We start from the raw sequence: 27,601 nt of genomic DNA, 5'->3' as shown, positions 1-27,601 counted from the left end.
TGTACTGCTCAAAAGACCATGCATGGCTGCTTCCTTGTACTCAGCAGTCTGGGCATGCATGCATAGGCGCTATTTGCATGGTCAGCATGGTGTGGTCAGCTGTGCGCAGGCTATTTGAAACAGGGAAGCAGCCACGTGGAGCCTTTTAAGCAGCACAGCGCCGCAACTGGAATGGTTGCGGGGTGGTGGAGGAGCAGCTAAGGACCCACGTACCTGCTCCTTAAAGCTATCACTTGCCCTCCGCCGAAACATTTAGGCTGCAGCAACCTGAATCATTTTGGTGCCTCTCTAATAAAGTGCTGAAATGTTTCATGTACATCCCTACTCTCTGTCTTTCCACTTTTAGCTTTCTGTGAAGACATTTTAAATAGGCATATAATGCCTCAACATTTTCCTGCTGTGTTGTTATTTTACTACTACTTTGTTACTTTACAATTGCTTTATCATTATTGTTATGCTTTAAATATTTGTTTGCCCCTTTGAGTGTATTTGTTAGTAGAAAATCAGAATAAAAATAAACAGAAATACATAAAATAATCCTTATATGGAATTTTGTGAAAAGTTATTTTCTGCAGGTCATCTGTAATAGTTGCCATTTTCTGTGAAAACATCCACTAACAAATTCCCAGAATCCAGTGTAGAGTGGGCCAGTGATTTGAATGTTCTAGTGAGTCACACTCAAACAACTATTTCCCATGTCCTGTTGTCTCTCTTTCTCATTTCTGCACACTAGTAGGGCTTAAAATTAGATCCAGTTCACCTAAAAAAATTGGCATGTTGACAATATAGGATGAGCAGATCCATGCAGCATTCGGCATGTAGCAGAGTGTTTGTGTGGTTGCTTCTGCTAATAATTCACTTGTTTATGCTATGTCATATCAGCATTTCACCATACAGATGCATGTCAACATGAAATTTGGTCATAGGACAGGTGTCTGTGGAGTATGGCTCTGTAGAACTCCCCCCCCCGTGAAAATATCCCAGACCCAGTCCAGAGAATCTACAAAATGGAAGTTGTAGATTATTGTTCAGTTTATTATTGACCAGTTAGGAGTGTATGTGTGTGTATGTTTATGTGTGTGTGTGCGTGCGCATGTGTTTGCACATGTACACACACACACACACACACCCTCTCCTAACTGATCAATAATGGTCGATAGAATATATTGTGCAAAAAGTGTAAAAGTTAAAGCTTTTGAAATAGACTGTGGTTTTAAGAAGTTTGGGGCACTCTACAAATTTGAAAAATAAAAAAATAAGAAATAAAAAGAATGGCAGCAGAGTAGTACCAGTATTTCTGATGGTACTAGGAGGAAACAGAGGACACAGTTCAGGCAGAACAGAGAAGTGCAGCAGCTCCAGGCATAGGGTGAGAATGTTTTTATTAGAGAGAGCCTGCAAGGAGTCATGGAGATAGGATTCATGGAGTGTCAGTCAATTAGGTGGGAGAGGCAGCTTCTGATGTGGGGGCTATGTGGGAAGGCATTCCTATGATTAAATGAATAGCTTTCCCCAGAAGGCATGGGGAGACACATGAATCGATGCTGTCTCTTTAAATCCCTCCCTGGAGTGGCGGGTGAGCAGCCCTTGATCTATACCTCTCTCCCTTTCATCTTGCTCAATCATTAAAACCAAAGGGAGTGAATATATACACAGGGGCATTCTCAGGGAGAAGTCGATCAGCCCCAGAGCCCTACCCTGCCTCTGATACACTGTGTGCGTGTGTGCATGTGTGTGCTCACACACACAGACACACACACAGAGAGCAATCCTAAGCTACACGAGAGTCTTTCCTGTAATATATTTCCTCCCTTTTTCCTTTATTGCATTGTTACAGTATATAGACATAATCAAGGATAATAATACATGTAAATATAACTAAATAGGAATAACTGCTTCCTGTAATATAAATGAACTAGTATTTTTAAGCCCGTTATGATAACGGGAGCTAGCTTTCTATCCCGTCTTTTCTGTCTCTCTCTCTCTCTTTCTGTCTCTTCCCCCCCCTTGTCCCCTCTCTCTTTTTGTTTTTTGTTTTGTTGTTGTTCTCTGTTTTTGTTCTTCCTTATTTTGCTTTTACTTTTTTTTGGGGGGGTGGATGAATAACGGCCAAAATGGCCCATGAGAAGGTGGCCGCCCCCGCCTATCGCCCTCCCGCGCACCCAGCTGCCGGAGCCCACCTTACCCGCTCCAGCCCGAAGGAGAAGAGAGGAACTCGGAAACAGAGCTATTCTCTGTGTTAAGCTGCTGCCTATACTGTCGCAATGGACGCAATAGGCGTCCTTTGCGTCCATAGCGGCAGTTTGAGCAGTGACTTAGCACAGAGAGGAGCTCTGCTCGTGAGCTCCTCTCTTTTCCCTCGGGCTGGAGCGGGTAAGGTGGTCTTCAACAGCTGGGAGGGCGATAGGCGGGGGCGGCGACCTTCTCATGGGCCATTTTGGCCCTTAATCTTTTTTGGGGGGGAGCGGGGAAGGTGATTTTGGGGAGATGGGAGGGCGGGTGAGCAGGCGGCGGCGGCGGCTGTGAGCGGGCGGGGTCCTCGTTGGCGGCTTTGCCGCCACCTCGCCCAGCTTCATTTTGGGCAGCTGGGAGGGCGGGTGAGCAGGCGGCGGCGACGGCTTCGCCGCCACCTCGCCCAGCTTCCCTGTCCCCCGTCTCGGTCTTCCCCCGCCGCCATTGCCCTCGCCTTTTTCAGGGCGGCCGCTTCTGGTTGCCTCGGCCTCCTCTCACCGTGCCGCAGCTCATGGCTGAGGCGGCGGCTCTGCCGCCGCCTCGGCCACTTTCCCCCGCCGCCACACACTGGCTAATGGCCGCCCGTGGCTGTGGGACACTGGTGTCTGAGGTCCTGTGTCCCTTGGGCTCTTCTGGGCCTGCGCTTCGCGCAGGCCCAGAACAGCCCAGGGAGGCAGGGACGCAGATCCCCAACGTTCCAAAGCCACGGCCACTCACTTAGCCTTTTATTATATAGGACTAGTATTTTTAAGCCCGTTATGATAACGGGCGCTAGCTTTCTATCCCGTCTTTTCTGTCTCTCTCTCTCTCTTTCTGTCTCTTCCCCCCCCTTGTCCCCTCTCTCTTTTTGTTTTTTGTTTTGTTGTTGTTCTCTGTTTTTGTTCTTCCTTATTTTGCTTTTACTTTTTTTTGGGGGGGTGGATGAATAACGGCCAAAATGGCCCATGAGAAGGTGGCCGCCCCCGCCTATCGCCCTCCCGCGCACCCAGCTGCCGGAGCCCACCTTACCCGCTCCAGCCCGAAGGAGAAGAGAGGAACTCGGAAACAGAGCTATTCTCTGTGTTAAGCTGCTGCCTATACTGTCGCAATGGACGCAATAGGCGTCCTTTGCGTCCATAGCGGCAGTTTGAGTAGTGACTTAGCACAGAGAGGAGCTCTGCTCGTGAGCTCCTCTCTTTTCCCTCGGGATGGAGCGGGTAAGGTGGTCTTCAACAGCTGGGAGGGCGATAGGCGGGGGCGGCGACCTTCTCATGGGCCATTTTGGCCCTTAATCTTTTTTGGGGGGGAGCGGGGAAGGTGATTTGGGGCAGCTGGGAGGGCGGGTGAGCAGGCGGCGGCGGCGGCTGTGAGCGGGCGGGGGCCTCGTTGGCGGCTTCGCCGCCACCTCGCCCAGCTTCCCTGTCCCCCGTCTCGGTCTTCCCCCGCCGCCATTGCCCTCGCCTTTTTCAGGGTGGCCGCTTCTGGTTGCCTCGGCCTCCTCACTTTCCCCCGCCGCCACACACCGGCTAATGGCCGCCTGTGGCTGTGGGACACTGGTGTCTGAGGTCCTGTGTCCCTTGGGCTCTTCTGGGCCTGCGCTTCGCGCAGGCCCAGAACAGCCCAGGGAGGCAGGGACGCAGATCCCCAACATTCCAAAGCCACGGCCACTCACTTAGCCTTTTATTATATAGGATAATATAAATGAATATGAAAACCACCCATATGCAGCAGACTGTACTAATCATCAGAGAAGAATCCAAGATAATCAGATATTGCAGACAGCCTAACTTTCTCAAGTATTTTCTTTCTTATTAAATCAGAGATTCTGTAGACCTATTCAGGTGACATGGCAGATATAATGAAAGCATGGAAAACATCATGCTTTCCATGAATTAGGACTCCTGGAGAGAGCCTAGATTTATACAAAGTGTACTGCTTAGGCTTTGTTACATGATCATCATTTACACCCTGGTGAGCCCATGGCGATCACAAGTAGGGGCATCAAGAGAAAACTGACCCCCATCTTAGCCGCCTGCATTCATTCAATTTATTATGTTGCCTGGACTTATAATTCACATGTTCTTAAGCCTATCTTGTGCTACTAGGTGCTGTGCTTATATTATGAACATCAGAGAGTTTTCTGCTGTGAAAGGCTAAACTGATAGTATATGGTAAGATGGAAATGTCATTCTTTGTCTTTGTTCAAGGAGGACAAATCCGGAGCCTGAGAATGTTAAGGGTCTGATCTTTAAAAATGCTTAGCTATTCTTTTAATCATAGGAATTCTTTCCCATATGGGCCCCGCATCTGAAGTAGCTTCTTCTGCCTAATCGACTGTGTCCCATTTTTCTGGGACAGGCCAAACTGGGAAGCAGAGAAAGCTCCAAAAATACAGTTTAAAAGCTGAGAAAGTGTTCCCCAATGAAAAAGCTAGCTTTGGAGCAAAAACCCTGTATGCCTACCTGTAGAAGGAATAATCATTTATGTCCTTCATAGAAAGTTTCCTGTGGCAGTGAAGCTGCTGTATATGGGGCTGAAGACAAGAACCCATGGTGCTTTGCTCCATTCCTGCTATAGCAGAGTTCCTCTCTCCATGCTGAGAGAACCAACATGGACAACGTCTGTAAGGGAACTCTTAATGTAGCCAATGCCTCTGGACAGGCATAGATTTTGTTCCAGTTCTAGGACCCTAAATTTCAATAAAGACAATAAAAGCAAATGAAGCACCCTAACTTGCATCAGTTGAATAACTGGAAGAATAACTCCAGTTGAATAACTGGAAGTCAAAAGTTGTTCAACATGTCATCAAACAAATATACAGTCTAATAATAGTCTGTGACCAGACTAATAGTCTGTGGCCAGACTAATAATAATAGTCTGTGACCAGCAAGTCAAATATGCTCTGTTCTTCCTGATGGCTAATCTTGGAATCAACAGTGGCAAGATGTCAGGATCCACCCAGATTCTGACATGGAGGAGACTTTCTTGGAGAAGGAGATTGACCACAGCTGAGACTCTCAGCCCTGATGAAACCCCCCTAGAAACAACTGTCCCTGAACAGCCGGAGCTTGTCACCACTCCTGCAGTTGCCCACTTGAGGGAACCCTGGAGCTCTGGGGATCTGGTACCACCCAGCGAGGCTCCTGTCCTGTCCCCAGAATGCCCTCTGACACCCCTGGAACCCCAGGAGCAGAAGCAGTGCCATGGGAGGACTGAATGCCAACACTGAAGTGCTCACCTGTCTTCTTGGGCCTCCTTCAGAATGGGCCTACTTGGGAGGAGGGGGAGGCCAGATCAAGCATGAGCTTTGGATCAAGACCGGGCTAAGCTCCAGGAAGAGGTGAGGCTTTTGGCTCCTACATAACCTCTCTGTTTATAGCTGGCCTTTTCTGGGTCAACAGCTCCTTCTTTGAGCTCTTGCCTCCAGGTGCTGCTTTGCTGGTCCTGATCTAGGTGCAAGTCTTCCCCTCCACTTTGCAAGCATCACTACATACCACAAACAACAAATGCCATCTTCTGCATTCTGTCTGTTTTCATTGGTAGGCTTAGAAAGCACCAAGAAACTGTCATTTGAAAACCCATGGGGACCTGGCCGTGCTTAATGTGGTGTAATTTAGCTAAAGTTGTTTGTGGACTTTGGAATTCCAGTTCTGAGTGCTCCAAAGGCAGGCTGAGCATTCTTCTCCCTGGCCCAAGGTATCCTGCCCCTCTGACATTAGAGCAGCTAAGGCTAAGTCACCCAGAAAAGTGTCATCTGTTCTTTCAAAGATCCATTGTGGCATCAGCCAGTGCCATCAAACGATGTCTCTCAAGGGAGTTATTCACACATGGATTCATCCTGTAGGGTAATCGTTGAGCAAAGCCACTTCAAATTACACTTGAGGCATCTTAGGGAAGCAGTCCCTCCCCTCTGCTCTCAGGTTTTCTTTTGGAAACAAGTTTGCATTGCATGCCTCCGTGTTTTCCTTCTAGCCAATGGGGGGCAGCAAGAGAGGGAGAGAGAGAGAGCGTGCTCCTTGGATACTCTCCCTATTTGCTCCGGTGTTTTCAGAAAAACTCTCTTAAAACCAGCATTTTAAAAACCCGAAAATACATCAAAATCAGCTAGAATTTGGAAGACAAAGCCTGATTTGTGTGTCCATTCAAGGATCTTGAATGGACTTCAGGGTACGTTTGGCTGGTGTGTGAACGCACACACTCTCTTCTGGAGGAGATTCGGAATAACAGCCCTGTCTGTAAAAGCTCAAGCAAAGATTCTCCTGATGTTGCCAGCAACCAGGATAGGTGTTTTTATGTACCACATAAGGCTTGCTGTGGCTCTTCTTGAAACAGATCCAAGGCCTTCCACTGTGTAGTTTCCTAAAGACCACACTTCATTATGATTTCTTCATGCACCAAAATATGTAATTGTGGTTACTGTTCATTTTTCTCATGACTACTCATGCCTGAAGTACAGTATATGCTGCAATGGACCAGTTATCTGTCAAGGCCTTTATTCAGAGTTTTCTTGAGTTGGGTGAATGTTTCGGACAGTTCTCTTCAGTGTGTTTATTATTCTGCCACATATTCTTTCCTTTACACATTATTTGGTAGCAAAATATCATATATTACATTATAACAAGCTGTTTTATACACAATAGATCTGTCAGACTGGGTGTATTTTTCTCCATTTGAATTATTCTTTCATTTAAGGACTGATCTTTTTGGGGAGAGTTCCCTTTCCATCTTCTATTGTTGTACTAAGCTAAAACAACACCCAAGGGACCAGCTTTGTCCACGTTGTACTTCTGGTGTTTACTTGGGTAAATGCAAATGACTGTCATTAGTGAGATGTTTACTAAAAGCAGCGAGGCTGGCAGGCTACCTCCCAGTGTAAACAGTACCATGTCCAGTAAACCCTGTGATTAGAGCCATTGTTCCATAGAGAGAAATGAGCTCCCTGACCCCACACAGTGCAGCTTGATGCTTCTACTCTTGCCTGTTATATGATGATCTCAGCTTACCCCAGCTGCTCATCCATTGCTCAGCCAGGGTGCACTGCATTCAGATGATGGGCAATCCAAAATTGCACCCTCCTTGCTCTCCAGGTACCATATTTATATATGAAAGTTTTGTCGAATGAGTAGTCCTGTAATGTTGCATATCATACTACAGTGGGCAGCTTCACACAACCGCTAGAGAGTCTGTAAGTGGGAAACCTGTCGGTAAATTTTTGACAACTGAGAACGTGTCCTCCCAGTAGGTGTGACGTCTGAACCCGCCCAAGTCTCATTTCTGAGATGCTCTGCCTTGACAATCTCCTGACCTCTGCCCAACATTTCTAACCAAGATTTTAATTTGGGCGGAGAACTTTGGGCAAAGAACACAGGAACCGGACAAGCAGTTTGGACTAGGATTGTGCAAAATGTTTCAATGCTGAAAGGTTTCGTTGAAAGACATGCTGTGTTGCATGTCTCTTATCAGACAATGGTTGGGTCGACCGCTGTTTCAACGAAACGTTTCTGCTGTCTGTGTTTTGTTTTGAGCTCGAAACAAAACATGAAACCCGCTTCATACACATCCCTACTTTGGCAGCAGTGGCTGCTGCAGATTAGCTGGTGGGGGTGGGTGGGGCAGAAAACAAGTCACAGGGACATTGCTTATTCACCCTCTCCATTCAGGCTGCCTATCTCTCCCTCTGTGCTCACCTTGCCCTGAGCTGCACAGGCTATCATTTGCTAGCTGGGGATAGGAATCCCCAACGTTGTGACTGAGGATTTCTATTACCAGCTGGGCAAATGGCAGCCTGTGCATCTTGGGGCGCAAGGTGAGCACAGAGGGAGAGATAGGCAGCCTGGGCGGGCAGGAAGGTGAATGAGCAATGCACTTGCTGCTCATTTTCTGCCCCTCCCCTAGCTCATCTGCAGTACCCGCCCCCGCTTCGGACATCATGCCCTCCAGGAGTGGGTGCTCTCAGTTGCCAACATTTTACTGACATGTTCCTCAGTTACAAAATCACCAGTGAACGTATGAAACTGCCCAGTGATTTCAAGTAATTCAGATATTATTGCTGGGCTCTACAAGTGAGCTTGAGGTAAACAGTGTTTCCACCCTACTGAGCTAGATAATGTTATAACGCCAATTGTAAAGCAGTTATTTCTAACTCTGTTATCACAATAACCCTGCCTTGCCCTGCAGAGGGTTTATGATATAAGTAACAGGAACCAAATGAATAGTTGCAGACCTCATGGGAGACTAGCCCCATGGTTTTTCTATCAGGAAGATGAATGTGGAGAGTTCATGTGTAAGGGTATTTGTGGAAGCTGCTTATTCTTAGAAATAACATCTACTTAACCAAAAGCTGGAATGCATGACCTTTGAAAAATGCAGGGTACAGATCCTACAGAGAGAGCCTCTGTGCATATAGCTCCTGTGCCCAGAGTCTCTGTGCAGAGCTTTGGATCAACGTGTGGAGGTTAGGGGAGGGGGCCACTAGGCATGAGGCCCCCCTCTCCAGTTGAAATCCACAGTACTCTTGTCTGATAAGGGCTGAATTCTGGGTTGCTGTGTTACCTGATGCAGCAGAAATAACAAAGGGTTTTGTGACACTTAAAGGCCTAACCGGGGCGGGGGGGATTGTAGCGTAATCTTTTGCTCAGGCCCACAAAAGCTTCTGCCATAATAAATGTATGTTTGTTTGTTTTTTAAATTTATATACCACCTTTCATTAAAAAATAATCCCAAGGCAGTTTACACAGAACATTAAAAACAAGATTATAAAAATTACATAATTAAAATATTAAGCTAAAATATAAAACAAATCTGATTAAAGATTTAAAATGCAAGCATAAAAACAGTACAAAATACAAAGAAGAAGCACCAGAGACAATCATATAAAAGCCAAGATTTAAGAAGCTTTCTAAAAACTGTGATGGAGACCGAGGAGTGATTAGCCACCGGGAGAGCATTCCAGAGTCTGAGGGCAGCAACAGAGAAGGCCCTGTCCCGTGGGCATGACAACCGAGCCTCCCTCATTGTCGGCACGCGGAGCAGAACCCCCTCAGATGACCTCATCAAGTGGGCAGCAACTCTTGGGAGCAGGTGGTCCCTCAGGTATCCCGGGCCCAAACCATTTGTGATGATATCATCTTCCATTTTTCATAGAGGCTTTTACTAAACACGGCATTTTTTGAAGTAAACGTTACAATGAGGTAGAGTGACGCACCAAGGCCCCTTTCATTGGTGTGGGAAGGACCATTTGGTGAGTCCCGTTTAGCTCCTCCCCACTTGGAGCCATTTCCCCCTGGCTGCAGTAGAGGAAGAAGCACTAGGCCCCCTTCACTGGCCTAGCAAGGACCAAATGACATTTGACTCCTCCCCTCCAAAAATCGGATTTAGCAAAGCCATAATCCCATATGCCTTCGTTTCCTCATGCTCCTTTTTTCGTTCTCTTCCTCTGTTGTCTTCCTTCTATCTCTTTTTAGTTCGTGGGCTGATTTGGGACAGGGAACCACCTTCTTGTTCTGCATAAGATCTCATGCACACAGGTAGTGCTATTTAAATAAATAATGCAAAGCACTGCCTAGAGTCCAAGCGGGCTGCACATACTTTTACTGCTAGACTAATGGTGTAATTGATAGGAACAACGGGGTGTGTGTGTGTCCATAATCTACACTGAGGCAGATTAATCCCTGGTACCACCGTCATCAGGCCTGGGCCAAGTCCACCTGGAGCTTTTTCACACAGGGCTTTTAGTTTGCATCTCCTCTGGAATGTGCATTCACATCTTGGCCAGATTTACCCTGAAGTCCTTTCACACACTCTTTGGGTTTTTCATTGCATGTTAGAGTATAGCCCGATTTATATCCAGGGTAAAAAACCCCAACTTTTTGCATTGTTTCTTTGTTGTGGGCGGGGGTGGGGGCAACTTCAAACTCACAGTAAAGCCTCGCAGTAAACGCGTGGTAAAGCCTGCTGTCTGAAAATGCTCCTGGTGGCTGAGGCAGCTTGGTGAGCATATAGAAAACAAAATGCTAGAAATGTATGTGCTGGTTTTCTACACGCAGAGAGGGTTGTTTTTAAGCATGTGAGGACATTAAAATGCCTTTCCCTGCCTGCAACCTGAAGTAGTCTTCATGGGATTCTATCACATGATTTTGTATAAATGAGCCATCAGATATCTTAAGGTTGCCCTCCATGATAGTATGTGCACTGTCAGCCATGCATGACTGTGATGGCTATGTCAAACATTTTGAAGCTGGGTACCCTGATCCTGGGTTTTACTGCAGCTATTTTGAAACTGTATTCACTGGTGGAACATGACTTATGTGTTTTGCTCAGTCTTAAGTGAGACGTTGTCACTTAGCTGTTGTATATGTATGTATAAGTATGTGCATATGCATATGTATATTTATTTTTTAATTTTTTTATGTATTTATTTATTCGATTTCTACACCACCCTTCCAAAAATGGCTCAGGGTGGTTTACACAGAGAAATAATAAATAAATAAGATGGCTCCCTGTCCCCAAAGGGCTCACAATCTAAAAAGAAACATCAGATAGACACCAACAACAGTCACTGGAGGTAATGTGCTGGGGGTGGATAGGGCCAGTTACTCTCCCCCTGTATGTGTATCTGTTGCATTTATATACTACCTTTTGTCCATAAACCTCAAGCTGGTTTACATCAGTAAAAACAGTAAAAGAGTTAAAAACGTATTTTTTTTAAACACAGTTGGAACAATAAAACATTATTGCTGGTTTTTCTTCTTTCTCCTCCTAGGCAGCTGGTGATTCTATGTGAGGAGAGAGAGGCTTGTTCCAGTATAGCTGAAACTCATGTCAAGATACCTAGATTTATTTCCAACATGAAATCAGAACATCTCAAACTTTCACAGCATCCATATTCCCCACAAAATAAAGACATATTGAGAGTGTTCGCACGACATGAGCTGCCTTGGGTAACCCAGGCAGCTCATATCTCCTGGAGCTCTGGGAGCCCTCTAGTCCCAGCTGCTCCAGACCTGAGTAGCCCAACTTCTGTACCCAGGTCTTTACCAAGGCAGAACGAAACTACAGGCAATCCTGTGCATGATCTCCTGGGGTAGTTGGGCTCCTGACTGGGCGGCCACTATTTTAGCCAGTGAGCCAGGGCAGGGGGAGGAGGAGGAGTGGCCACACAGAGTGGAGTGGCTGCAATACTGGGAGTAGCTGCTCCTCTGCTTGTGGGTTGCATTCTGGGTCCCTGGAGGACCCAGCATGAATACCCTTCCTCTGGTTGCAGCTCTGGGCTCCACTGCCACACAAGTCATGTGGGTGTGCGAGTGGCAGAGCCCAGGGGGGTAGCAATCATCTGTGATGCCTCTGCGCTAACCTGGGTTTGGTTTCTTCCAAGCCCAGGATGATCATGTGGACAGTGGATAGCTGCACTCTCTCCAGACAGAATGTCCCTTTCCTTGTTCTCCGATACAGCAGTCACATGAAGGCACCCCGTAACCCTTCTCAGGCATTCAAGAAGCAGGGACTCTGTACTCTAATGTGGTGTCCTGAGAACATGGCCACTAACTCCGCCTCCAAGTTGATGTGCTCAGAAGCCCAACCCTCACAGTGTTTGTCTAAGTTGGCAAACCTGCTAACCTGTCTAACCTGGCAAAGAGGCACCTTTTAATGTGGTGATTCTCTTTATTTAGCAGGGGGAGAGTAACTGGCCCTATCCACCCCCAGCACAGTACCTCCAGTGACTGTTGCAGGTGTCTATCTTATGTTTCTTTTTAGATTGTGAGCCCTTTGGGGACAGGGATCCATCTTATTTGTGTATTATTTCTCTGTGTAAACCACCCTGAGTATAGAAATCGAATAAATAATAATAATATTAAATAAATAATAATAAATAGACATGCGCTGTAACTATGGGCACAGATAAAGTACCCCCGTCTTCCAGTCATGGAAATAATCTGTCCACAGTTACAGCATTTGTCTCTTCAGACAAATGTGGACACTGGGTGGGTGGGGCTTCTGAGGATGTCAGCATGGGAGTGTGGCTCGTGCACATGCTCTCAGGATGCTGCACACAAGCACAGCATCCCTTCTTTTGAAACATCTCATGAAGGCTACAGAGGCACAAAATGATGGTGCCTGTTGCACAGGCGTTGCATGGCAATACCATAAGTCCTTGACAGTCTGACATTTCTGCCTTGAGTCTCTCATCATTCATGGTAGCCCAGAAGCCTGTAGTCTCCGAACAAATGGTCTTTGGCCTGTCATTCTTGTTCCTGCCTTATTCGGCATCACCGCGTCCTTGTTTCTGTGTGTCTGGAACAGCATTGTGCTCTGAAATGTGGTTTGGGAAAACATTGTGTATGTTCCATTTTGTTGAGTGGTGGTTTTTAACAATCTTTTTTTCTTCCCCCTAATTTTAGGATGTTACAGAACAATCAACTCAGTCGGATCCCGGCGGAGGCTCTGTGGGATCTTCCAAATCTTCAGTCACTGTAAGACCTTATGGACTGATTGATACTACAGGCTGTGTACACAAATTATTTTTATGTCTTACACTAATTATTTGTAGTAACTGGTTAGAAACCTAGCAGAGTGCTTGTGGGAACTTTAAGATCAAGCTTCCAGTCCTCTGGCCAGTAAGAAGAACACGATAGAAACCATGAGAAATTTGGGAACTAGAAACTGATTTTCATACAACCCACAGATTTCTGGGATTATTTCGTTCAGATTTTTAAAGGCTGTTTTATGCTCTAAGTCTTGCGACATTTGATTGCTCATGCATAACATAAGCTACTCTCCATTTTTCTTTTATTTCCTTGAAAAAGATTACAATAGTGAAGTATTTAGTGAGCTGAAGGAGGCAAGAATGAGTGTGTATGGGATAGTACGTATCCCATGGAACATTATCCTTAGTTGGCATGCACATGTGTGTGTGCGTGAGTGGGAGAGGGAGTGAAGGAGAAAGAGAGATTCATTTTAGGGGTGTGCACGGAACCGTCTGGCCCGGTTCGATTCAAGGCCGCTCACTTTTACGGAGGCCCGAAAGGGTCAAAAAGGCTGTGCTTACCCGGCTGCGGCGGTGGTGAGAAAGGGTGGTGGGGAGAGAGGGAACCCGTGTGGACACACACATACACACACACACCCGCGGCTACAGCAAGCCCTCTTGAAGGGGCTACAGGTACTTGCTTTTACATTTTAATTTTTTTTAAAAAAAGTTTGCGAACCTGCCGGACCAGACCCAGTGGTCTGGTTCCAGTCTGACGGAACCGGGCGGGGGGCAGTTTGGTTCGATCATGAACCCACAAGCCACCAGACCGCGGACCGCCGGACTGGTTCCGCACATTCCTAATTCATTTCTGTGCAGCGCACAAATATATACAAGAGAAGAACAGATTGACCTATTTACAACAGCAGTCAATACTATCTGTCTATCTCTTTTTTGAAATGCTTCACATTGAAAGAGGGTTGAATACTTTCTGCAGTAGGAAAGATTCCCCCAGTCTCAACTGAATCCTCATCTGCTCAATGTAAGGAATTGTTTGATAGTGCTATGTATTGGGTAGGAATGTGCACCAACCAAGCTTCGTGCACTGGTTTGGTGTTGCAGGGAGGGGAGTGGCAAGTGAGTTGGGTTTTGTTTTTTTTTAAGGAGAGCAGGTCCTTACCTGCTCTCCGACACCACGTGCAGCCTCCTGCTGCAGCGGCACTTGTCCCAAGTACCTGCAAATGGTGCCAGCGTGGTTAGCATGATATTGCTGACCACTCAAATGGTGCCTGCGCTTGTGTGGATGCCATGTGTGTGCTGGCGCTGCGCATGGGTACTTGGGACAAGCACTGTCGCCGCAGGAAGCTGCATGTGGCAACTGTAAGGAGAGGACCTTCTCTCCTTTTTTAAAAAGATCCCACTCACCGCTTCCCTTTCCGTGGTGCTGAACCAGTGCACGAACTTCGGTCTGTGCACATCCCTAGTATTGCATAATCACTATCTACCAAAAGTTACTAAAGGTATGTGCATTAGTAAGTAGCTTAAAATGTAAGCTACATAAAACCAGCATTTTCCAAGTTGTCTATAAAGAGTTCTGTGTAACTCAAAAACCTGCCTGTGTAACTCAAAAACCTGCCTTTTCAAAAGACACAGACATCAAAGCTTTCCCCTTGTGTATAACATATCTCTCATTTTGTAGGAGAAACATGATAGATGCTCTCTAAAAAGCAGGTGCTCTCTTAAAAAGGTGCTCTCTTAGGAACATAACTTATACTGAGTCAGACCAAACCTCCATCCAGCAACTGCCTTAGTTCAGCAATACTTGTTCTTGGCAGTGTAATTAAAAGGGAACATTTGGGAGGCTCTGTGACCCCTGCTCAGCCACAGTAATGAGCCTGTAGTGTAGACTGTATTTGCTGTTTCTCTTAAAGAAATAATAATAGAGCAAGGATAGAAACAGTTTATTATAGAATAACCACCACTGCCTTTGAGCTGTTTCCCGGAGCAGTCTTTTCCTGCGGCAATGTGCAGTGGTTGCCTCAGGTGGTAGATTATTAGGGAGCCAGCAGAGTGTCAAGATGCCCCCCTGCCACTACCATCAGAACAGCTCTTCAAGGCCAATTGGACCCTTGCAAGCTTTGCAGAGAGGACCTCTCTTCACATTACTTGCAAAGCTTGCAGGAAGCACAAAGAGAGAAGAGGAGGTGGCTGGCAAGCTTCCCTCCTCCCCCACCCTCCCCAACACTACTTTCAAAGTTTGCAAGAGTTGGTTCTGAAAGGGGACTGGACCCCACCCACCAGGACATGGGACAAGGCAGCATTTGGTTCTTTGGGCCATATCCCCTGGACTGCCCCTGCCTTCCTCTGCATCCGTTTACTTGTTCCATGTTCCTTACCCCACCACTGCCAGCTCTCCCCCACTTTATGGCCACCTAATGGCACAGCAGGGAAGTAACTTGCCTAGTGAGAGAATGCTGGCTGGTTTGAATCCCTGCTGGTGTGTTTCCCAGACTATGGGAAACACCTATATCGGGCAGCAGTGATATAGGAAGATGCTGAAAGGCATCATCTCAGACTGCACAGGAGATGGCAGTGAGACAGCCACAGGGCTCTGTAGTTGCCAGGAGTTGACACCTTTACAAAGGTCAAGGTACAACTTTACCTTTACTTTACTCTCTCATAATCTTTTAAAGAAGTTTGACAACTTTAGCTGTGTGTTGGATTCTTCCGGCAACTATAATTCTAAATCAGAAATGAGTGGAAAGAGAGATCAATCAAAGAGATATCAGCTAGTCGAGGAGGTTGTACTTTACTGATCTGTATTGTACAGCTCCAAGTGTATGAATTTCTCTACTGTTGAGATTAGCCATGATCAGCACAACCAGCAATCACAAAGTGATTTTTTATTATTATTATTATTATTATTATTATTATTATTATTATTATTATTATTAAAACTTTTATACCGCCCTTCCAAAAGGCTCAGGGCGGTTTACATTAAAACACCTTAAAATCAGTTAATAATTAAAATAAAAATTATAAAACATAACAATAATTAACAATTAAAAACATCATAAAACTACAATTAAACAATCAAACAATTTAAAAACAATTTTTTTAAAAAGCTGAGAAAGCCTGGCTGAAGAGATGTGTTTTCAGGTGTTTTCTGAAAATTGCAAGAGATGGGGAGGATCGTATCTCAGCAGGGAGTGCATTCCACAATCTCGGGGCAGCAGCTGAAAAGGCCCGTCTCTGTGTGGCCACCAAACGAGTTGGTGGCAACTGGAGACGGACCTCCTCAAGTGACCTCAGTGGCCGGTGGGGCTCATAGCGAAGAAGACGCTCTCTTAGATACCCGGGGCCTAAGCTGTTTAGGGCTTTATAAGTAATAACTAGCACTTTGTATTTTGCCCGGAAACCTACTGGCAGCCAGTGTAACTCCATCAACAAAGGAGTAATGTGGTCTCTCCGAGATGACCCAGAGACCAACCTGGCTGCCGCATTCTGGACCAACTGAAGTTTCCGGACTACGTACAAAGGAAGCCCCACGTAGAGCGCATTACAGAAGTCCAGTCTGGAGGTTACCAACAAATGTACCACTGTTTTGAGGTCACTGATCTCGAGAAACGGGCGCAGCTGGCGTATCAGCCGAAGCTGATAGAAGGCACTCCTGGCCACCGCCTCAGCCTGAGAAACCAAGGAGAGACGTTGATCCAGAAGTACTCCCAGACTGCGAACCTGTTCCTTTTGGGGAAGTGTGACCCCGTCTAGAACAGGCAGATCAAAATCGTCTCTAGAGTTCTGACCCCGCACAATAAGTACCTCCGTCTTATCTGGATTCAGCTTCAGTTTATTCTCCCTCATCCAGCCCATTACTGCTTCCAGGCAGGCATTTAGGGAGGATATGCCAACTCCTGAAGAAGTTGACATGGAGAAGTAGATCTGGGTGTCATCAGCATACTGGTAACACCCAGCTCCAAATCCCCTGATGATCTCTCCCAGCGGTTTCATGTAGATGTTAAAAAGCATTGGAGAGAGTATGGAGCCTTGAGGAACACCATACCTAAGCTCAGATTTTGAAGAGCAACAATCTCCAATCGACACCATCTGGAATCTGTCCGAGAGGTAGGAGCGGAACCACTGAAAAACAATGCCTCCCACCCCCAACCCCCTCAGACGTTCCAGAAGGATACTATGGTCGATAGTATCGAAAGCCGCCGAGAGATCCAAGAGGACCAACAGAGTCACACTTCCTCTGTCCATTGCCAATTGGAGATCATCCATCAGGCCGACCAAGGCAGTCTCCACCCCATAGCCCGCCCGAAAACCAGTTTGAAATGGGTCTAGATAATCAGTTTCCTCCAAGACTGCCTGGAGCTGAGAGGCCACCACCCTCTCAATTACCTTGCCCAACCATGGGAGATTGGAAACCGGCCTATAATTGCTCAACTCTGAGGGATCTAACGCAGGCTTCTTTAGAAGAGGTCTAATAATTGCCTCCTTAAGACAAGGAGGCATCCTGCCCTCCCTCAGAGAAGCATTTATGATTTCTACCAGGCTGCCTACAACAGCCTCCCTGCTAGATAGAACAAGCCATGTTGGACAAGGGTCAAGAGGACAAGTGGTAGGCCTCACCGCTCCAAGCAGCTTGTCCACATCCTCAGGAGTCACAAACTGAAATTGATCCAGCCGAATCATATAAGAGGGGTTGTCGGACACCTCCAGTTCAGACATCAGATTAATTGTGGAGTCTCCATCTAGGTCGGCCCGAATCTGAGAGATTTTGTCTGCGAAAAATTCATTAAACACACCACAGCGGGTAACTGATGCTTCCAAATTCTGGTTCAAGGGAGAGGGAGCAGATACTAGTCCCCTGACAACCGTGAACAACTCCGCTGGACTTGAACTCGCAGAGGCAATAGGGGCAGAAAAGAACCGCTTCTTTGCCGCACGTATCGCCTGAGCATAGATCTTTAAATGTGCTCTATGTCGTAATCTGTCGGATTCGAGTCGGGTTTTTCTCCACTTGCGCTCCAGTCGCCTACCTTGCCGCTTCAGCCCCCGTAGATCTTCCGTATACCAAGGGGCCAATTTTGAAGCAGGTCGGAGGGGACGCTTAGGAGCAATCGTGTCTACTGCCCTGGTAAGCAAGTTGTTCCAGTTTTCAACCAGGGCATCAACAGGATCACCTGCAGAGCCAACATTAAATCCCTCCAAGGATCCTTGGAATCCTACCGGATCCAGTAACCTCTTCGGGCGGACCATTCTAATAGGCCCCTCTGCAATAGGAATTAGACAATGGTTCCATGTCCCCAAAGGGCTCACAATCTAAACAAGACACAAGGGAGACACCAGCCACAGCTACTTGGTGGGGGGGTGAGCGGTGAATAGGGACAGTTGCTATCCCCAGTTGCTACTGATTTAAAAGGTGCCCCTTTACCCAATTATCAGGGTTCAGCCACATGTGGCTTGCATGTGTCTGGCATGCTGAGCATAACATTAGCAAAACCTGCCATCCAGAAGCACTCTATAAGAGCCATGGCTAATTGAAATCACTCTTTAATACCATTCCTCCAAAATTACTTATTCTGCATCATAGTCCTCATCATCATCATGATCATAATGAGGAGTATGGTGAAAAGAAAGCTGAAAGGGAAATCCAGGAGAGTCACTTCGCTCCAGAGTGCATGGAGTTTACGCAAAACCACAATACTAGAAGCCCAGTTAGATTGTATACCCAAAAGGAGGAAAGATACCACTAAGTCCAGGAGGATGCCAGCATGGCTCACGGGTACCGTCAAAGAAGCCATAAAAGGGAAGAAGACTTCCTTCCGAAATTGGAAGGCCTGTCCAAATGAAGATAATAGAAAGGAACACAAACTCTGGCAAAAGAAATGCAAGGTGACAATAAGGGAGGCAAAAAGAGAGTTTGAGGAACATTGGGGGCAATGTTGGGGACAATGAACATTGGGGGCAGTGAACATTGGGGGCAATGAACATTGGGGGCAATGTTGGGGGCAGTATGCTAAATCATTGTAAACCGCTTAGAGAGCTCCAGCTATAGAGTGGTATATAAATGTAAGTGCTATTGCTATTGCTATTTAGCCAAAAGTCACAAGGGGGATAACAAAAACTTCTTTAAGTACATCAGAAGCAGGAAACCTGCCAGGGAGGCGGTTGGGCCATTAGACAATGAGGGAGTGAAAGGGATTATTAAGGAGGATATGGAGGTTGCAGAGAAGCTAAATGAGTTCTTTGCGTCTGTCTTCACGGCAGAGGATACTGAGCATATACCTGTTCCTGAACCAGGCTTTTTAGGGATGGAGGCTAGAGAGCTGAGTCAGATAGTAGTGACAAGAGATGATGTACTAAACTGTCTGGAAAAACTGAAAGCTAACAAATCACCAGGGCCGGATGGCATCCATCCAAGGGTCCTCAAAGAACTCAAACGTGAAATTGCCGACCTCCTTGCTAAAATTTTCAACTTATCCCTGAAATCGGGCTCTGTACCAGAGGACTGGAGTGTAGCAAATGTAACACAGATTTTCAAAAAGGGATCCAGGGGCAATCCGGGAAATTACAGTCCAGTTAGCCTAACGTCCATTCCAGGCAAATTGATGGAAAGCATCCTCAAGGATAAAATTGTAAAGCACCTAGAAGAACAGGTCCTGCTGGGAGTGAGCCAGCATGGCTTCCACAAATGTAAATCTTTCCTCACCAACCTTTTGGACTTCTTTGAGGGTGTCAACAAGTGTGTGGATCAAGGTGATCCAGTTGACATGGTATACCTGGACTTCCAAAAAGCTTTTGACAAAGTTCCTCATCAAAGACTCCTGAGGAAACTTAGCAGTTATGGGATAAGGGGACAAGTACATGTGTGTATTGCTAACTGGTTAAAAGACAGGAAACAGATTGTAGGTATAAATGGAGAGTTTTCACAATGGAGGGAAGTAAGAAGTGGGCTCCCCCAGGGATCTGTACTGGGAACAGTGCTTTTTAATTTATTCATGAATGATCTAGAAGCAGGGGTAAGCAGCGAGGTGGCCAGATTTGCAGATGATACCAAACTCTTCCGGGTAGTGAAATCCAAAACGGATTGTGAGGAGCCCCAAAAGGATCTCTCCAAACTGGGGGAGTGGGCGACAAAATGGCAAATGCAGTTCAATGTTAGCAAGTGTAAAGTGATGCACATTGGGACGAAAACCCCCAACTTCAAGTATATGCTGATGGGATCCGAGCTGTCGGTGACTGACCAGGAGAGGGATCTTGGGGTCGTGGTGGACAGCTTGTTGAAAGTGTTGACTCAATGTGTGGCAGCTGTGAAAAAGGCAAATTCAATGTTAGGGATCATTAGAAAGGGGATTGAAAATAAAAAGGCTAATATTATAATGCCCTTATACAAAACTATGGTGCGACCACACCTGTAGTACTGCGTACAATTCTGGTCACCACATCTTAAAAAGGACATTGTAGAACTGGAAAAGGTGCAGAAGAGGGCAACCAAGATGATCAGGGGCCTAGAGCACCTTTCTTATGAGGCAAGCAGGGGCGTAGCTATAATTGAACGAAAGGGTTCAAAGAACACGGGCCCCCAGCTCCTGAGGGCCCTCCATCTCCATCCCTCCCTATTTTCTTCATTATCTCCCTCATTCTGAGGGGCCGACAGAGAGAGGGATGAACACGGGCCCCCTCTCCCCTAGCTACGCCCCTGGAGGCAAGACTACAACACCTGGGGCTTTTTAGCTTAGAAAAAAGATGACTGCGGGGAGACATGATAGAGGTCTATAAAATCATGCATGGTTTGGAGAAAGTGGATAGAGAGAAATTCTTCTCCCTCTCAAACAACACTAGAACCAGGGGTCACTCCATGAAATTGATTGCCAAGAGGTCTAGGACCAACAAATGGAAGTACTTTTTCACACAACGCGTGATCCACTTGTGGAACTCTCTGCCACAGGATGTGGTGACAGCCAACAACCTGGATGTCTTTAAGAGGGGTTTGGATAACTTCATGGAGGAGAGATCCATCAGTGGCTACTAGTCGGAGGTCTGTGGGCCACCTCCAGTCCCAAAAGGCAGGATGGCTCTGAGAACCAGTTGCAGGGGAGTAATGGCAGGAGAGAGGGCACGCCCTCAACTCCTGCCTGTGGCTTCCAGCAGCATCTGGTGGGCCACTGGGCCTTGGGCCTGATCCAGCAGGGCTGTTCTTATGTTCTTATTATTCATCATCATCTTATTATTATATTAATTTAGATTTAATCTAAATTATCTCTTGGCAGTTTACAATAAAAAATTAGCAAATAATCAAAACCCATTGAAACAAAGCCAATTAAAACAATTCAGAACAATTCAGAATTAAATAATCAAAAACAATTAAAACACTGGCCAAAAGTCTGATTAAACAGGTGTGTCTTTAAAACCTTCCTAAAGGCCACCAAATGGCACAGCGGGAAAATGACTTGACTAGCAAGCCAGAGGTTGCCGGTTTGAATCCCTGCTGGTGTTTCCCAGACTATGGGGAACACCGATATCGGGCAGCAGCGATGTAGGAAAGATGCTGAAAGGCATCATCTCATACTGCACGGGAGATGGCAATCATATAAATCTAACAATAAATTAATAAACCCCTCCTGTATTCTACCAAAGACAACCACAGAGCTCTGTGGTCGCCAGGAGTCGACACTTTACTTTTACTTTACTTTTACTTTACTTTTACTTTACTTTACTTTACTTTACTTTACTTTACTTTACAGCCACCTGAGATGTTAAGTGTCTCACTCTGTCAGGGAGCACATGAGCCCAACCTCAAGTCACTGCCAGAGAAGCCGGTGGCAACCCCAGGCCAACTTCCCCAGATGACCTTAATAAGCAGCGGGGATCTTGTGGAAGAAAGTGTTCTCTTAAACACCCCGGGCCTAAGGCAGTTAGGGCTTTGCAGGTAATCACCAGCACTTTGTACTTTGCCTGGAAATATATTGGCAGCCATTGTAAGATTTTAAAGACAGGAACAATGTGGTCTCTCTGAGACCACATTTTATTCCGGAGACTAACCTGGCTGCTGAATTTTGCACTAATTTGAGTTTCCAGACTACATCCAGAGGCAGCCTTGCATACAGTGCTCATTGCTCTAAAAATCTAAAATTAGAGAGTCACATATGCTGTCTTCGAGATGAACACATATGATCTTTACAAGTTTTCTTAGAAAAATTTCCATCTTGTCAGAGGCCTTGCCTGGCTCTGTGGCAAGCCATTATGCAATGCCATTCATTATACAATCCCTCCGTGGTTCTTATTTCAAGCAGCCCTGCTCAGAATTTCCTTTTCCACACACACCTGTGCTGTTAAAACCATTCAACCCAGAAGTGGCTGCATTTCAGCAGCAGGACATCTGAGCTCTTTCCTGCCCCTGAGGAAGGCTGGGTCATGAGGAAACTCCATGAATTTGTTTTTGAGGCACTTTGATCTCTGGAAGGGACAACTGTCTCCTCAAAACAAAGGGAGATATGAGCTTATGGATGAAATCCCTTTCAGATTCTTGTGGGATCTCTTTCACAACAAGCTTGAATCTTCATACAAAGGAGGTGATTTTGAGCTTCCTCAATCATGTGGTTTGGACAGGTTTCAAGCACACGTAGCACATATTCTTCCCTTAACAATTAGCTGTAACATGTTGGCTGAAATAGAATATTTAATATTTGGAATAGGGGGAGCTCCTTCTTCCCTCCAAAGTGAGCAGTATACCTTGAACCCTAGAGAGGAGGACCAGTGTGCCATATGTTGGTGCTTTGCTAAACTACAAGGTAGCAATCTTGTTCCTTTATGTTTGTTTGTTTTTCTTAACAATGTGCCAAACTGCACATTATATTCAATGCATAGTTTGGCTCTGCGTTCTTCATTTTGGTAACTGAAATAATAGCTGTGGGGGTGGGTAAGCAATTGGGACTGTGACACTTGGGGGAGGGGCTTTGCCATTTCCACCTGCCATAGTCTCCATCTGGATACCCCAACCCATGGTGGTTGTTTTCCCCAGGTAGCAATGGTAGTTTCCCTCTGCAAGGAAATAGTAGCTGCTGGGGTGGGGGGCAGTCCAAACCAGGACCGTGGCAGGGAAGAGAGAATCAAATGTTACAGAGAGACTTACAGAGAGATTTGTGGGTTCCATAGGTGATCTCACCCGGCATTTTCCTTTTGTATGTTGTTATAAGTAAGAAGTCAGGAACAAGCATGAATATTACACCTGCAGTCCTTATTTGATTGTAACATATGGATTGCATAGTATTAGGAAAACTGCCTCCAAGTGATATGGCCTAGGATTACATATCACATGGAGGAATAATCTGTTAGCCATCCATCCATGGATACAGCTGCAGATGTTTCTTGGTCACAGCAGAACTTTTTGAAGCCATTGTACTCATAGGAATTGTTCTCAGGTCACTGTGACTCAGGTCACTGTATCCACTGATGAACCATGCCACACACTACATCCCGCAGGCATTTCCAATGTTGGAGATGATTGGGACACATCACATCACATCATATCATATCCTTGGGAAGAGTCTTGGCTCACTTCTTGTTTTTGGACCACAGTGGCTATTGCTGGTGTTCTTCTTAGACTAAGGTTGCCATATTCAAGATCTCCAAATCCGGGCACCCTAATTTGCATGTTATGAACAGGGTTGCACTCCCCTGGAAAGAGCAGGTATGTCGTTTGGGAGTACTTCTGGACCCAAACCTCTCCTTGATTTCTCAGGTTGAGGCAGTGGCCAGAAGTGCTTTCTATCAGCTTTGACCTTAAAACAGTGATGCATATGCTGGTAACATCCAGGCGTGACTACTGCAATGCACTCTACTTTGGGCTGCCTTTGCATGCAGTTTGGAGACTGCAGTCAGTACAGAATGCAGCAGCTAGGTTGGTCTCCAGGGTTGCCTGAAGATATCATATTACACTCATTTTAAAAGAACTGCACTGGCTGCCATTCAGTTTCCAGGCAAAATACAAAGTACTGGTTGTTACCTTTAAAGCCCTAAATGGCTTGGGTCTGAGGTATTTAAGAGAACACTGCCTTCTTCATCAACCCCACTGCCTGTTAAGACCATATGGGGAGGTCCAGTTCTGGTTGCCACTGGCTCGGTTGGTGGCAACTTGAAACCATGCCTTTTCTAGAGCTGTCCTGGGACTCTGGAATGTGCTTCCTAACGAAATTATAGTTTCCCCTTCTCTGAATGTTTTTAAGGAGGACCTAAAAACATACCTGTTTAGTTAGGCTTTTAGTTTATAGTTTTAAAGCTTCGGTGTTAGAGTTCTTATTGCATTTTAAATTGTTTTAATTATGTTAATGTTTTAATAGTTTTTATATTGTGCTCCACCCAGGGACATTTTTGTATGGGTGGTATATAAATGTACTAAATAAAATAATAAAAATAACTGATGCACTGTTCCAGTTGACATGCATTTGTTCTGGATATCAACCAGAGCAAACTAATCTTCTACCAGAAAATACCATGAAAATACATGAAGACTGCACAAAGTTGGAGATATTAGTAGCAGCAATAGAACAAAAAATACTCTGAAATTTTCAGTTCGGCTGCAATCCTATACACACTTGATTGATTAAGTGCCATCAAGTCGGTGTCGATTCTTAGCGAACACATAGGTAGATTCTCTCCAGAATGATCTGTCTTCAACAGATCATCCTTTAAGGTCTCTCAGTGGTACATTCATTGCTGTCGTAATCGAGTCCATCCACCTTGCTGCTGGTCGTCCTCTTCTTCTCTTTCCTTTAACTTTCCCCACCATTATAGACTTCTCAAGGGAGCTGGGTCTTCGCATAATGTGTCCGAAGTATGATAGTTTGAGTCTGGTCATTTGTGCCTCGAGTGAAAATTCTGGATTGATTTGTTCTGTGATCCATTTGTTTGTTTTCCTGGCTGTTCATGGTATCCATCTTATTTATTTATTATTTCTCTGTGTAAACTGCCCTGAGCCATTTTTGGAAGGGCGGTATAGAAATCAAATTATTATTATTATTATTATTATTAGTATTATTAGTATTATTAGTATTAGTATTAGTATTATTATTACCACCAATACCAGGGGATAGCAGAACAGAAGAAAAAGAAAAAGAAAAAATAACAAAATAAAAGATCTACAAATTGAAATTGAAAGGCTGTGGCAGAAAAAGACCAAAATAATCCCAGTGGTAATTGGCACCCTAGGTGGAATACCAAAACAACTTCAAGAGCACCTCAACACCATAGGGGCCACAGAAATCACCATCAGCCAGTTACAAAAAACATCTTTACTGGGAACAGCCTATATTTTGTGACGTTATCTATAATAACAACAATAATATATTGATAATAAAATTCAGGCATCCCAGGTCCTTGGGAAGGACTCGATGTCTGGATAAAACAAACCAGTCAATAACATCTATCTGACTATGTAAACAAGAGATGATGATGATGATGATCCTCAAAAGTTTTCTCCAGCACCAAAGTTCAAAAGCGTCAATGCTTTTTCTATCTTGCTTCTTCAAAGTCCAGCTTTCGCATCCATAGAGTGTCATGGGGAAAACCATTGTCCGAACGATTCTAATCTTTGTAGGTGTAGACACGTCACGGCATCTAAATATCCTTTCCAAGACCTTCATTGCAACCCTACCAAGTGCTAGTGTGCGGCATATTTATTGACTGCTGGATCCTTTACTGTTGATGGTCAATCCTAAAAGGCGGAAGCTATCCACCACTTCAGTGTCTTCATTGTCAATTTTGAGGCTGGTTTCTGTACCCGTTGTCATTAGTTTAGTCTTATTTACATTTAGTTGTAGTCCCATTGTTTCACTGTGCTCCTTGACTTTTAGAACTTGCAGATCATCTGCATTCTCAGCTATCAGAGTGGTGTCATCAGCGTAGCGCAGGTTTTTGATGTTTCTTCCTCCAACTTTAAAACCATGCTCATCTTCTTCCAATCCAGCTTCTCTCAGTATATGTTCAGCATATAAATTGAATAAAGAAAGAGAAAGTATACAGCCTTGTCTTACTCCTTTGCCAATCTGGAACCAGTCTGTTTCACCATGTTCCTTCTGGACTGTGGCTTCCTGTCCTGTGTATAGGTTTCTCATGAGAACAATGAGATGTTATGGGACACCCATTTTCCTAAAGATACTCCACAACTTGACATGGCCGACGCAATCAAAGGCCTTTCTGTAGTCAATAAAGCACATATTGACTTATTTCTGGTATTCTTTGGCTTTCTCAATTATCCAGCGTGCATCAGCAATGATGTCTCTTGTTCCTCGGCCTTTTCTGAAACCAGTTTGAACATCCAGCTCTTCCTTTTCCATATAGGGCTCTAATCTACATTGGATGATCCTGAGCATTATTTTGTTAGCATTTGAAATTAAGGATACTAGCTGACCCTGCACAGAGCATCTGTGTGCTCTTTGAGGCCGGTGGTTACCTCTCCCCTCACTTTGGCCCCAGTCTCCGCTTCCTGACCACAGCCAGCTCGTGCTGGGCCCAGGCGCCTCTCCTCCCCACCACCACTTCTGCCCCCCCATTCCCCCCCCACCGGGCCTTGCCGCCATGTCTGGGCTGGGCCCACCGCCACCACTTGCCTCCGCAGCCGGGCCCGCCACCACTTCTGGCCTCCACGGCTGGGCTGGGCCAGCTGCCACCTCTGGCCTCCACAGCTGGGCCCGCCGCTGCCTCTGGCCTCCGCGGTTGGGCTGGGCCTGCCACCGCCATGGCAACCAATCCTCCTGGGTGTGCCTCAGCCAATCAGTCGCCTCCGCCGCCCAGGCAATCACCTGGGCGCTGGGACTCACATTCCAAAGCACACCCAGGAGAATTAAATATATAGATTGTGCAATGGTTTGCGCAATCTGTTCAGTCTCTTTTCTTTGGTATGGGTATGTAGACTGACCTCTTCCAATCTGCTGGCATAGTTTGGTTAGAGCTGATTCTTCTTCTGTTGCCTGCCATATTTCTGTAGTTATTCCATAAATTCCTGTAGCCTTCCGACTTGGTAATGTTTGATCTTGGTAAGTGCTGATCTAACTTCATCTTCCTATATGTGAGGTTCTTGCAAGTAAGGAATATCTCCTAGAGTATCTTGGATGTTGATGACCCTGCTGTACTGATTTTCAGTATACTCCTTCCATCTCTGTTTGATCTTCTCTGAATCTGTCATTTGGCATCCCTTAACATACCAATTTGAGGTTGGAATCTCCTAGTTCACAGATCTTGTGGGAAACTTGCTTTGTTTTTCCGTGTCTATTTCCATCCTCAAGGTCTTTAGAGATGTCATTGTAGTATTGTTCCTGGTCTCTTCTAACAGCTTTCTGAAATTCCCTATTAAGTTCCTTCCCGAGGTCTTTATCTTTCTTGACCGGCTTCTCTCCTCTTTTGGGCAATTTCCACCATCTGTTTAGACATCCATTTTGCTTTCTTCTGTTTCTTGGTCTTTGGCAGTCTCTTTTCACATTCATCCTTAACAACTTCTTTGATTTCATTCCACAGTTCCTCTGGTTCCCTATCAATGAAGTTCAGAACTTCAAAGCGGTTCCTGATGTTCTCCTTGAAAATGGTGGGTACATTCTCAAGATCATATTGTGGAAGCTGGATAGCTTTGTTTTTCCACTTTAGCTTGACTTGGAACTTGCACGTGAGCAGTTCATGATCTGTTCCACAATTGGCCTCCAGCCATGTCTTTGCTGTTATAACTGAGCTCTTCCACTTCCTTGCACCAATAATGTAATCAGTTTGATTTCTATGTATTACATCTGGTGATGTCCATGTATATAGGTGCCGCTTTGGTTGTTTGAAGAATGTGTTAGCAATGAAGAGATCATTGGCTTGGCAGAAACTAATAAGTCGTTCTGCTTTGTTTATATTTCCTAGGCCATATAGGCCGACTGTGTTTTCCTT

The 27,601-nt window shown here is 45.5% G+C and overlaps 1 protein-coding gene across 9 annotated transcripts in view; it reads left to right on the top strand.

The window, feature by feature from the left end:
* Window positions 1-27,601, top strand: part of LGR6 (leucine rich repeat containing G protein-coupled receptor 6) — a 280,020-nt gene that overhangs the window by 107,041 nt on the left and 145,378 nt on the right. For 4 of the 9 annotated variants that reach the window (XM_053245501.1, XM_053245503.1, XM_053245502.1 and 1 more), the window contains exon 4: window positions 12,609-12,680. In XM_053245501.1, the coding sequence (XP_053101476.1) occupies window positions 12,609-12,680 (72 nt within the window). Of the gene's footprint in view, window positions 1-8,191; window positions 8,285-9,225; window positions 9,452-10,124; window positions 10,201-12,608; window positions 12,681-27,601 lie in introns of those variants that run through there. The other 5 variants (XM_053245510.1, XM_053245509.1, XM_053245507.1 and 2 more) reach the window with 5 other exon arrangements.

This window comes from Hemicordylus capensis, chromosome 4 (assembly GCF_027244095.1).
Source record: "Hemicordylus capensis ecotype Gifberg chromosome 4, rHemCap1.1.pri, whole genome shotgun sequence".
Lineage (NCBI taxonomy): Eukaryota > Metazoa > Chordata > Lepidosauria > Squamata > Cordylidae > Hemicordylus > Hemicordylus capensis.
This window is presented reverse-complemented; position numbering and strand designations above follow the sequence as displayed.